Source organism: Elgaria multicarinata, chromosome 19 (genome assembly GCF_023053635.1).
Source record: "Elgaria multicarinata webbii isolate HBS135686 ecotype San Diego chromosome 19, rElgMul1.1.pri, whole genome shotgun sequence".
In the NCBI taxonomy this organism is placed as follows: Eukaryota; Metazoa; Chordata; class Lepidosauria; order Squamata; family Anguidae; genus Elgaria; species Elgaria multicarinata.
Genome location: NC_086189.1, coordinates 3,631,881 through 3,644,724, shown reverse-complemented (window position 1 = coordinate 3,644,724; position 12,844 = coordinate 3,631,881). Strand labels below are relative to the sequence as shown.

The window sequence follows — 12,844 nt, the reverse complement described above, 5'->3', positions numbered from 1 at the left end:
CTTGAAACTGTTGTCAATCGTTTTGCAGGCGTGCATGAGAATCGGTGCATTCAACTTCTTCAGATCTACATGCTTCTCTATTCCCTCTCAGTGAGTGACAAACTAATCAGCCGGTGATGGCTATAATTCAGGTACACAACAACATACATTAGGTTTCCTAGGTGTACAGGGCCCACAGTTTGCTTCTACCTGCACTGGTTGAAAAGTAACTGTTTTCTAAAGAAAGTGTTATGTCTGTTTAATCTATATGTCAAGGAAACGCTTATGTACTGACTACCTTGTTTGAAAACCTTTTTCCTTACTGCGATTTGAGTTTAGCTAATACATGAAAGGAAAGGAACCTCTCGTGCAAGCACTTGAGTCATTGCTGACTCGTAGAGGGACACCTGCTTTCGCTGACGTTTTCTTGGCAGACGTTGTAGCAGGGTGGTTTGCCACTGCCTTCCCCAGTCGCCGTTACCTTCCCCCAGCTAGCTGGGTACTCATTTTACCGACCTCAGAAGGATGGAAGGCTGAGTCGACCTGAGCCGGCTGCCTGAGAACCAGCTTCTGCTGGGATCGAACTCAGGCCGTGGGGAGAGTTTCGGCTGCAGTAACTGTCGCTTACCACTCTGCGCCACACGAGGCAGATACATGCTATATTAAAAAAACTAAATTAATCAATATAGGATTTATTTCAGAATAAATTGTTAGGATGGCATTTACAGTGTGAGATATACTGTTATTTTTCTTCAGAGACCTTAACATATGGGGCACAGTCCACCCACCTAGAAATATACTTTGCCCCTGCTGTGCCCCCCTGAATTTTTTTTCTAGTGCTGCCACTGCAAAAAAACCCAACCCGCAAAGATCCCAGGGTTATATTCCTGGAGGAGACGGCTATCAAGGGCTACTAGTCCTGATGGTTATGCACTACCTCCAGTATCAGAGTCAGTGAGCCTGTGTGCACCAGATTCTGGGGAACACGGGCGGGAGGGTGCTGTTGCACCCAGGGCCGGTGCCAGACTATTTTGCGCCCTAGGCAGGTGAGCTGCTTTCACCCACCCAGCCCCACCCCAGCATACCTGGGTGCGGGGCACCATCTCGCCCGCCCAGCCAAAGCGAAGCCAGGACACTGGGGTTGGGGGCGGCGGCTTCGGAATGGCACCCCCGGCCAGAAGCCGCCCTGGGAGAGCGACTTCCAGGCGCACCGTTCTGAAGCCGCCCGCCCGGTCCCCCACCCCAATGTCCTGGCTTCGCTTTGGCGTCCGCCCAGCTGAAGCGAAGCCAGGATGCTGGAGTGGGGGGCAGGCGTGGCTTCGTTTAGGCTAGGTGGGCGCCCAGCCAAAGTGAAGCCAGGATGCTGTGGGAGAGTGGCTTCCGGGTGCAGCGGTCAGCGCCCCCCCTTACCTTCTAGTGGCCTCTATGGCAGCACCGGCCCTGGTTGCACCGTGTCCCACTCATGGGTCCCTGGACAGCCAGTTGGCCACCGTGGGAACAGAGTGCTGGACTAGATGGATAGTTGGTCTGATCCAGCAGGGCACTTAAGTTCTTATCAATCAATAAATTTATTTATTTATTTATTTATTTATTACATTTTTATACCGCCCAATAGCCGAAGCTCTCTGGGCGGTTCACAAAAATTAAAACCATCATAAAACAACCAATTTAAATTTAAATGCTGCACATCAATCAATAAATGTAAATGATGCACATCAATCAATAAAACCGCTGCCCGATGGATAAAATAAATGGAAAACAGTCTCCGCTGGGACAGGAGGCGGCGGCGCCTCCAGCGGCTGTGGCACCTGGGCCGCGCGGCTCACCTGCCGGCCCCGCTCCTTTCCCGGCCCGGCCCCGTCCCGCCCCGCCCCGGCCGGGGGAGGCGGAGCCGGAGCCGGAGCCGGAGCCGCTCGGGGGCAGCTTGTGCGGCGGAGGCTCCGGCGAGGCGCAGCGCAGCCGGGGCGGTCGGGCAGGCAGGCAGGCAGGCGGCAGCGCGATGGGCGGCCGAGGCAACACCCCGCGGGTGCTGGCGGCGGTGTTGGGCGCGCTGGGCCTGGCGGCCGGGGCCGGCCTGCTGCTGCTCTGCCTGCCCTCCAAGGACCTGCGGGAGCCGCCCGACTTCAAGGTAAGGGCTCCGCGGGCGCGCCGGCCATAGCCCCAGCCCCAGCCCCAGCCAGCGCCGCCCTGGGCAAAGGGAACCCCGGCCGGGGCGGAGGGTCTCCGCGGGCGCCCGCTGCGGGCACCCCTCCTCTCGGCCCCCGAAGCTATTTTCTTTGGGAAGCGGAACAGAGCACCGCTGAGCATGTGGAGAGCGCCTCAGGGTGCACGTGGAAGTGGTTGAGGGGGATGTTTTAATTGAAATCGAAGGCTCTTTCTAACCCCCCCCCCTTCTCAGCTTGGACCCCTGAATCCATTCTCTTAGAGTCTCTGAGAAAAAGCCACCAAGCGTGTGCAGAGTGCCTTGGAGTACAGGTTGAGCGCCCGGGAAGAGGGTGGTGGTGGTGTTTTAATGAAAATCCTGGCCTGTCCCTTATTTTTCTCTCCCTGCCCCCATCTCTCAACCTGACCACCCAAATCTGTCTTTTTGGAGCCACTTAAAAAAAGAAGAAGCCAGCAATCATGTGCAGAGTGCCTTGGAGTGCAAGTAGAACTGGATGGAGGCTAGAAAGGGGGGGGGGATATTTCAATGAAAATCCCAGGCTGTCCTCCCTGCTCCCCTGTTTAACTTGGCCCCAAAATCTGTTTTCTTGGAGTCACGGGGGGCGTGGCGTTCAAGAGCGCCACCAAGCATATGCAAAGTACCTTAGTCTGGGGTGTGGGAATTGAGGAGGGTGTGTGTGTATTTTAATTAAAAGCCCGGAGTACCTTTCTTTCTCCGGCATTTGGCTCCCCAATCCATTTTGTTTGAGCTCCTGGGAGGGAAAACGCAATGGAAAAAATGCATTCGCCCAGCATGTGCAGAGTGCTATATATGCGCCATTCATTGTGCTCAATTAGTGCTCAAGAATGGCCTTTGCGGGATGGCAGGCTGAAATTCCATCTAGTCCAAGAGAAACTTACCTTTCTGGTTCTCACATGTGCCGGGAAGCTTCTAGGTGTGTGTGTGTGTGTGTGTGTGTGTGTGTTTCTTGTAGTCAACATCACTTCCCTTTTCCTTGTGCCCATTCTTGTTACCTGCCTCTGAATGTGGGCAGCCCTTTTCGCTGATGATGAGCAGACGAACGGTTTTTATTGTTTGTTTAAAAACAGGATGTGTTTCTTAGGTGACTGTAAGAACCAGCACATCTTAAAAAACAAATCAGCCCCAACTGTGGTGGAGCTCAAGAAAGGTGGAGGTCTGTTCCTTAAATATCACGGTGCGGTTTTGTCCCTTAACCTTTTCTCTTTGGGGCTTGGCGGTCCATCCCCTCCCCCCTTCTGCCTTTCATCCCCGGGCATTTTAGGTTGTATGGCTGTTTTTATAGATTTTGTATTCTCTCCCTCCCCACCTCTCGCAGCGATCTAGCTGGGAATGATGGGAATTGTAGTCCCAACACATCTGGAGAAGGCGTGCGTGCAGGCTAAATGGGGTGGAAGGCGGGACGAAATGAGTTTTCGAGGTGGGGGGGAGTGTACTGACCCCTCGCAGCGCCGCTGCCTTGGCGGTTAAATGCTTTGCTTTCTGATGAACAAGAGAACTTCCAGCTTCTTGAACTGTCATTCAGCAGTATGAACCCTTCAGGGGTTCACAAAATTCTAAGCCTGCGCCCCAGAACTTGTTTTCGGAGCAACAGTTTAAAAATGTGAGGGTGCCTCTGGGCATGTCCAAAGTGCCCCCGTATCTCTCCAATACCCACATCCATCCAAGATGAGGGGATAATGTTTCTGAATTGGGGGGTATGGGTTCCGGACAAGAGACGAACTCCTGTATTTTTGTTTTATTGATTTATCCCTGAGTGTGGTGGTGGAAGGGATCCAAAAGGTCATCTGGAGGGCATGACGTGGGACCCCAATCCCACTCTTTGGGCTTCTCCGGATTACCACCCCCCTCCGCACCTGCTCATTTTGGGTAGATTTCCAGCACTTGCAACATTTCTAAAAAGTGAAATCTCTTTTAAGTCAAAGTTTGCTGTTGTTTTGGGTAGTTTGGCCACGCCCCTTTGCCTTCAGCAACGCCCACCACTGGGATGCACCCCACCCCCACCACCCCAGGGCTTCTCCACAATTGATTTCATCCTTTGGGCTGAAAACACTTCAACACCGCTGTTTTCCAGAGTACCAAAAACCAAAGTCATAGGACTCTGCCCCAATGTGCTTCCAAAGTAAATTTTGTTTTTTCTCTGAGAAAGCTCTGGTCTCTGCGCCTGGGATAAACAGCCAACCTTCATTTTCCCGAGATCCTTTTTTATTTCCAAAAGTCGCTGAGCAAATGCTCCTGCTCACGTCATCCAAGGTTCGAACTCTTGCTTCACCACCTTGGCCTTCCGTTTAGACCTCTTCCCTTTTAGGCGCTCAGCACTGCTTCAGGTAGGCAGGGCGCCTTCAGGCGGATAATTCTGTCATCTGATCCAGATTTCTGCTCCCACCAGGTGGGTCGGCACGGTACCTGGAATCAGGTGAGCCAAGGTAAGGTCCAACCAGGGAAGCCCTCTGAGTCAGCGTCGTGGAAATTGTTGCCAAACTTTTCCCGTATCACTTGCTTTTCCTGCTGTAATAAAGCCCGGAGGATTGTGGGAGCGCTAGGCGTACCCCTTTTGTTTCTAAACTTTTGTTTTGGTACTGCATCCACATGCCCTTTGCACCACTGGAAGAAAAAATGCAAGAGTGTTTTGTTGCAGGCTGCGTTTAGGATGCAAAACGGCGTGTTTTGGTAATCCAGGTTAAACCTTAAGGCCATAAAGGCCACGTAAACAGGCGGTGTAGGTTTTCATTTTAAAGAAAATAATCTAGCAGCTACAGGCATGGCTGTTTGCATTTTGCATCAAGAAGACTATCTGGTTTCTCTGCCCCCTCCCCTTTCCCCCCCTCGCAAACCTCCAAGACCAGAAAAATAATTAAGCATCTTTGCTACTTCTGCTTTAAATTGCGTAATTTCACTGCTGCTGATAAAAATCCAGGACCTTTTTCCTGCCAGGGTGCAATTAGTTTATAAAACTGGCTGCCATGTATTGCAGGCTTTGTAAAAGGGTTGTTAGCGGAGCCTTTCTATATGGAGGGAGTCTGCCCTTTAGGAGCAGATAGAGGGGGCGAACCTGCTTGCAATGTTTCCTGAGGCATCCGGTTGGCTGCTTTTTGAAGCAGAACCCTAAGTTAGAGGGGTCTCGGTTTGACTCAGCGAGCGCACTTAGATGCTCTTGAATCTGGATTACTCATGCCCACATCCTCTTGCTCACGTGTTCGGCTTGTTTCCGCTCTGGCATCTGTGGTATCGCCAGGGGATTGGCCACACACCTGCAAGCTGACCTCTGTTTCCATAGGGGCTAGCAACTTGTTTGCTTTTCAAAAGGAAAGGCAGGCTGGGGGGTGGGGGAAGGGGAAAGGTCGCCGTGCTTCTGCAATTATGAACACGGCATTTACTGAGCCGGGGTGTTGGATGACTCAGTTAGGACAAGGCTGCTGAAATAGGGGAACGAGAAAGAGCCAGTGGCCTGCGAACCAAGTTCGAATCTTGCTTCATCCTCGTAGGATTTAAGCAAGGGCTCTTTCTCTCAGCCCCGTCCTTCGCAGTATGTGGAATAATCATTGTGACCCAGGTCGTAAGGTGGGTGGGAGGCTTCTTGCGGTTAGACACGTGAAACAATTCGAGAGGCTTTTCCAGTGGAGTTCCTGCCCCGGGCTGCTTGCATAGTTTGGGTTGCTAGGAGCAGTCGGCGGGGGAGGGGGGAGGGGTTCTCCCCTCCCATCCCTGGGGGCCGAGATTATGTTTTGGACACGGCGCCACCTGGATCCTGCTGCCTCCCATGTTTGGCAGGCAGTCCACTGCAAGTGCGCCGGCAATCCTGCCAAGGGCTGATGTGCCGGGGGCTGGAAGAGAGCGCTTTTGGAGCGAGCGGGGGGGGGGGGACGGCGTTTGGGATCCTGCCCTGCGTCTATGGAACCCTTTGAGCCACCCGGCTCGAACGGAGGGAAGATGGCGAAAGCCACCTGGCTTGGGCGGGGGATGGGGGGCGGGGGGCGGAAGGCTGCGTTGGCCTTCCCCAACCTAGCACTGGACTACATACCCCATCATCCCGGACCAGCTCGTCCCATGGCAATGCTGGCTGGGGATAATGGAAACTGTAGCCCCAACACACCTCCATGCTAGCTGGAGTGATGGGAATTGTAGTCCAGACAAGAAAGGTGCTGGACGGGATGGTGAGAGTTGGAGTCTTGTGGGAAAAGGCCTCTCTGTTGCATTTTGCATAGATTTGGCAAAGGTTTTCAGACTCTCGACTGTCTAAAGAGCAGCTTTCCCCAACATGGCGCCCGCCAGATGGCTTGGACAACAGCTCCCACCATCCTGAACCAGTGTGGTCATTGGCTGAGGTGATGGGGACTGCAGGGGCAGGATGCGAGGATGCAAGCTGGGGATGGTGGGAACAGTAGTCCAAAACAGGAGCATGCTGGAAGGGTGATGAGAATTGCAGTCCAGCACAAGGACATGCTAGCTGGGGATACTGGGAATTGCAGTCTAGCACAGGAACATGCTGGCTGGGGATACTGGGTATTGCAGTCCAGCACAAGGACATGCTAGCTGGGGATACTGGGAATTGCAGTCCAGCACAGGAACATGCCAGGTGGGGATGACGGGAATTGTAGCCCATAAGAACATAAGAGGGACCATGCTGGATCGGACCAGGGGTCCATCTAGTCCAGCATTCTCTTCCCAACCAGTTGTTGACCAGGAACCCACAAGCAGGACGTGGGTGCAACAGCACCCTCCTGCCCATGTTCCCCAGCAACTGGTGCACACAGGTGCATGCTGGCTGGGGAGGATGGAAGGGCCCAGGCTGCGGGAGGCTGGACTGCCCTACAGTCCCTGGTTCGTCCACACACGCTTGCTAGTGGACTAAAAAGCACATTTCTGTAAACCGCCCAGAGAGCCCTGGCTATGGGAGCGGTATATAAGTTTAATAAATAAATAAATCCCTTGGATCTGGTTGGATTTGCCTCCGAGCCATGCAAAAACCCACGGGAGGCTGTGCTGGCCTGAAGGGAAAAAATATATCCCCCAATCTGTATGAGTCATCTCTCCATTTGCCAAATCAGAGGTCACTATAACCTAACCTACTTCACAGGGGCGTTGTGTGGCTAAAACAGAGAGGAGGAGGAGGAGGAGGAGGAGGATCATGGATACCACCTTGGGCTCTACTGGGGACGTGGGCAAGAAGCTGCCCTTTCTTGGCTAGTTGAAAGTGATCCTCTCTGCCTGCAGCACCAGTGTGTTCATAATGCTTGAAGAGGCTTGGTTTGGGCAGCCTTCCCCAACTGGGAGCCTTCCCGATGTGTTGCATTACAATGCCCAGCATCTCCCAACCAACTGGCTAGGGGATGCTGGGCATTGTAGTGCAACACGTTGGAAGGGCCCCTGGTTGGGGGAGGCTGCTTTAGGCTGAGTGGGTCTCTCAGTAACCAATTTGCACTGCTGCCTTCCGTTGAACCGAGCAATGACCCCTGCCTACGGCCACTGCAGCCAAAGGGCTCTGTAACCGCTTCCCTTCTGGCATGGAGAGGCTTTGGCCAAGGCCTCCCTTTGCTTGCCCTGTCACTCATGCCTCCCCACAGCACAAGCCAAGGCCTCCTCAAGATTCATCTCCTCCTCCAGGCGTTCACAATCGCAGAGGCTTTTGCAGGCGGCTGCTCGCTCCCAGCACCCCGTATCTTTGTATGTGTGTGCGCACATTTGCCAAGTCATAGTCAAGGCAGATCTGCCAGAGCCTCTGTTTGTACCAAAGGGTCTGGAGCCCTTTGCCCACGTCACAAAGCACAGAGGAAATCAGGGCAGAGGCTCGCTTGCTTGTGTCTTAGCACCCTCGGTTGAAAGGGGCTGAGGTGCCCTTTGGATGCGGAGAGACCCCGGTTGGGGAAGGCTGCTAGGGATGGGCTAGGGGTCCTCTGCACCCCTCCCCCACCGCACAATGTTTCTGCCATAGAAAGATTCCAAACGGGGGATAGTTTAGAACCTTCATAGTCCGGCTTGCCCGGAGCCATTTGGTGCCCATTCCTTTGCGCTGATTTTTCTTCCACCTTTGGAGATTTCATTGCTTCCCCCGTTCCCTCCCCCAGATTAAGATGCAGGTCACCTGGGAGTTACATAAATGTCCTCCTTCTTCTTTTCTTTACTTGGAACTGGAGCGCTTCCCAGCTCTCCCGGAACGACGCCAACGTTGATTTCATGCGCGTCCCCTGAGGGACGGGACTTAAACGAAAACCTAAGCCATCGCTGATGTGCTCTTGTTGTGGTTTGTTAAGCGTATTTATTCCAGGTTTCTCCAGTCGTTACTCTGGGGCAGAGCGGAGGGGCTGAACAACGTTGGACAGTGATGGAACTGGCAGCTAACGATGACGATAAAAGCAGTTCAGATAAAATGCATGACGTAAACCTATTCGCAGCAATTTGCCTTGATAGCGATATGGGTTTCCTAGCTTTAAAGTATATGTCTTTTTCAATTTCCAGGTTGATATCATTTGCGCTTGGTCAAAATTAGTGGAGCCCTTGTTTACTTTGAGGCAATGCTATGGAGCACTTAGCACTTCAAAGACTGTAAACACTATACACTCTATATAAATAATAAAATAAAGCCATAACATGTCAATAATAAAATAAAGCATTAACATATTCTGGGGCGGTGTTTCCATTGGGGATGTACAGATTTTAAACCATTGGTTCTGTCCGCATTTTAAGGATGGCGTCTTTCATTCCATTGTCCTCTCTTTGACAGGGTCTTGTTGTTTTTACTAGAATTTTGTTCTTGCGTTAATTCGCATTCACGCAGGTGCGCAGTAGCGCTAATCCCTCCCCAAAGTAAAAAAATAATAGCCTGCAACTCTGCAGAATCCAGGTGACTTGGAGAAGCCCGCCTGCTCTGGAAACCACCAGCAGGATTATAGATATCCGAACTCAGTTGAATCTGTGGCAGACTTCTCCACTGTCCCAAGTCTCTGTGGGTGCTGATGGCCACCGCACCGTTCTTTCATTACCTGTCCTTGTCCTCTCATCGCCCCTGTGTTGAATTTGAGATTGTAAGCTTTTTGTGGGCAGGGATTCCAAGAGCAAGCCACCTTGCACACTGATGTCGCTGTGTAAACATAAAGAAGAAATGGGGTTAGATCAGGACACGGAGAGGCCTGGAGTGCATATTCTGGGAATCCCTGAGCTGTTCTTTGCAAAGTTCATCCCTGCCAGGACTAGCCCTCTTTGTGCTTGTTAAAAAACAAAACATCTCTCTCTCTCTCTCTCTCTCTCTCTCCCCCCCCCTCTCCACAGCGGATTGTGTGCCAGCACCTCTTCAGGAGGCCGGCCTTGGCTGTTTTGAAAGCACCAGGGATTGTTTTAATGAGGATCTCTTGAATTCTTCTTCTTGGTGTGTCTGTTTCCTTTCAAACGCCTTGTGCTGTGCAATGCTCTCTGCCTGGGAGTCAGAGGGAGGCTGCTTGGAGACCGTGGCAGTTCTGAATTTCTCGTCTGGGGCTGAGCACTTTCCCAGACTCACCGGTGCGATTAATCGATTCAAGCAGCCCCTCCTGCGTTCTGTGCTGCTCTCAGAGAGCCAGCGAGCAGCACTCAAGAACTTTGCCAAAGGCTCCTGTGTGCCTAACACAACCATCCACAAAGGAGGTTGTTCGCTGCGTCTCTTTATGCACTGTTGTTCTGGCCTTGTCTAATCAGTTTCTGATGGTGCTTTTTGTGACTGTCCCTCGTTCCTGGGCTTTTCTGCCATTCCCCCACCCCCACCCCATTCTCTTGAAATGCCTCCCCTTAGTTACTAGCACTAAGTGCTCTAAGCGCAAATAGGGCGTCTTTTCTGAACTTTCTCCTCACCCTTTTTGCCTTTGGGCCACCCCTGAAATGTCCCTGAGAACTTCTCCAAAATTGAATTCAACCCTCGGGCTGAAAGTGGTTCCCCCACTCCTGCTGGATCAGCTTTCCTGTATATCCGTGCCACGGAATGCTCAGCAACATCCCACCTGCTCAGGCTGAGTGTTTTGGCAATGGGTGACTGACTACCCCAGAGGCAGTTTCTCTGAGGGAGAAGTGAGTGTTGAGTTTGGGCCATGTGAAGAGTAGTCTAGAAGATGACTCAGTTGATCCTTGCATAGTAGGGGTGAGTTCCCAGAAAAGGACTTGAAGAACCCCAATTCTTTGTGGCTCAGCCCCTGCGAACCGCACAGGGGCCTTGAGCTGCAGGAAACACCTTACAAAACAGGCTAGTTAAGGAAATCCCCTGAAGGGGGAATGTGAACCCGCAATAGGACGCCCTTCTGGTTCTCAGTTCCTTCTGCATTTTTCAAGTAAATGGAAATATGCTCTTGGAAATGCAAAGTGATACAAGCTGAGTGTGTGCGTGCGTGCATTTTTACACAGTTTGATGACTGCAGATGCCTTCCTTTTCTTGGGCACCTCCTAAAGAGGATGGTTCTTCTCCCCTTTATAACCCAAGGCACAACGAAAGAGGGCCCTATGGAATTGAACCCATTGATGCAGAGGCCACAAGATATGAATAAAAAAAAGCCCTGTGAGCTCTTGGTACCCAGACACACAGGAGGTTGGTCGCTGTGCCTCTGTGCGATTTTCTGCTCTGAACGTGGACCCATCCAAGCACTCTCCTCCAGGAGCAGATAACCCCCCCCCACTCTGCATTATTGGTGCAGAACGTGGACTGTGTTCATCTCTGTGTTCATAGGAAAGAGCTGTTGCCTTCGTTCCCTACTTTATGCCAAGCCAGCTGTTAGTCCAAGGTCTCAAGACAGGTTCTCTCCTCCCCGCCCCCGCCCTACCTGAACTTGGCAGGGGTTGAACTTGGGGCCTTTTCCCATGCAAGCCATGCGCTGGAGGGCTCAGTTTCCCAGAGTCCTCTCTGGCCACTGTGGGAAACAGGATGCTTGGATGCAGCGCGAGTCCTCTCATGATGTGATGTCGGTTGCGCCTCTTGGCTCCTCCTTCAGAAAGCATCAAGTCTTCGAAGCCCTCCTGGTCCTGAGGGGTGATGCGTCTGGGACACGCATTGTCTTGGATTTTTAGGTTGACGCAAAAGTCCCTGTCCCACGCCTACAGCGCTGGCTGGAGCTGTGTCAGCTCCGCTGGCTGGTGGGGAGGGGGGGCGGCAGCTGCGCTTTGGGCTGCAGATGTGATGGTTGTGAAACGGGGTCGGCATTCCATGCGTGTTGGAAGCTGAAGATCTCCAGGGGAAGCAGGCCTCAAAATGGGAGGGGGGCGGGGCGAGTGGAATGCACAGATGAGTATCGGATGCGAAGAGAATGCGGCCCGTCAATTTGAATCTCCCTTTTGGGCAACAATGGTCAGGGGTTATGAGCCTGTGACGGGAGGCCGCAGATCCTGGAGCCAAAGGCTATCGAGGGCTACTAGCCCTGATGGTTGTGTGCTGTCTCAAGTATTCAAGGCAATAAGCCTGTGTGCACCAGTTGCTGGGGAACATGGGTGGGAGGGTGCTGATGCAACCGCGCCCTGGCCGATGGCTGGTTGGCCCCTGTGTGAACAGAGTGCTGGACTAGAAGGACCCTTGGCCTCATCCAGCAGGGCTCTTCTTATGGTCTTACCCTGCAACTGGCATGCCTGACACACCGTAGGGTGACCATCTGAAAAGGAGGACAGGGTTCCTGTATCTTTTAACAGTTATATTGAAAAGGACTTTCAGCAGGTGTCATTTGTATGCATGTAGCACCTGGTGAAATTCCCTCTTCATCACAGCAGTTAAAGCTCCAGGAGCCCTGCCCTCTTTTGTATCTGGTCCAGAAGGCAGGGCTCCTGCAGCTTTAACTGTTGTAATGAAGAAGGAGTTTCACCAGGTGCTGCATGCATACAAATGACACCGGCTGAAATCCCCTTTTCTATACAACTGTTAAAGGTATAGGAGCCCTGTCCTCCTTTTCATATGGTCACCCTAGACACACGGCTTTTAGAGATAAAAAAGGCCGACTGGGAGCCTGCTGTTAATCCTCTCCCCTTGCACTAAACTGTTTTGGAAGGTATCAAAAGCCCACCACCACCTCTGCACCAGAAACTCCCCATTATCCACCCACTAACACAGACGTTCATTCTTGAGACCCCTGGAATGCGTACAAACATTCGGCCTGCTCAGGTGGAGTGCATCAGTAACAGAACATTGAGCAATTGGTGTGGTTTCTGTGAGTTGGGAGGGGAGGGGAGGGGAGGGGAGGAGAGGGGAGGGCGGCGGCGGCGGACACTGCTGCCGCCGCCTCAGGCTGCAATGGCTAACTTCAAAGGTAGAGGAGCCTCTACAGGCGAGTTGTGCAGAAAAGGGGATTTCAACAGGCAAAAATGATGCAAAATTCCATTCTCAGTTGGCAGTTTGGAGCCCACCTTGGCCTGGGGACAGGAGGCACAGGCATTTGGTGTGTGTGTGGGGGAGGGGGGAGTGTGTCAGGGGGCTGACATAAGACAGGGCAGACGGTTCAGTTGGGGAGGGCTCTGGGAACAGTGGAGGAGGGGAGTTGGATAGGTGGAAACATCAGAGCCTTGAGGGAGGAAAGATCTTAAAAGCATATTATTAGGGAAGAAGAGCTGGACCAGCCTCCCACTAGAAACATTATTACGATCCCGTTTAGCCCTCACAGCACAGAGACCCCTGGGAAACGTTGCTTTCTATTTCCCCCCACTTTTCTTATTAAGCACGTCCCTAAAAACGATGGGGAGCTCCCCCGT

General features: G+C 52.5%; 1 protein-coding gene across 1 annotated transcript in view; it reads left to right on the top strand.

Moving 5' to 3' along the window:
- The first annotated feature begins 1,965 nt into the window (after positions 1 to 1,965).
- Positions 1,966 to 12,844, top strand: part of ENTPD2 (ectonucleoside triphosphate diphosphohydrolase 2) — a 31,506-nt gene continuing 20,627 nt past the window's right edge. Inside the window, exon 1 of the mRNA XM_063144720.1 lies at positions 1,966 to 2,107. Coding sequence (XP_063000790.1) covers positions 1,979 to 2,107 — 129 coding nt within the window. The 5' untranslated portion in view covers positions 1,966 to 1,978. The remainder of the gene's footprint in view (positions 2,108 to 12,844) is intronic.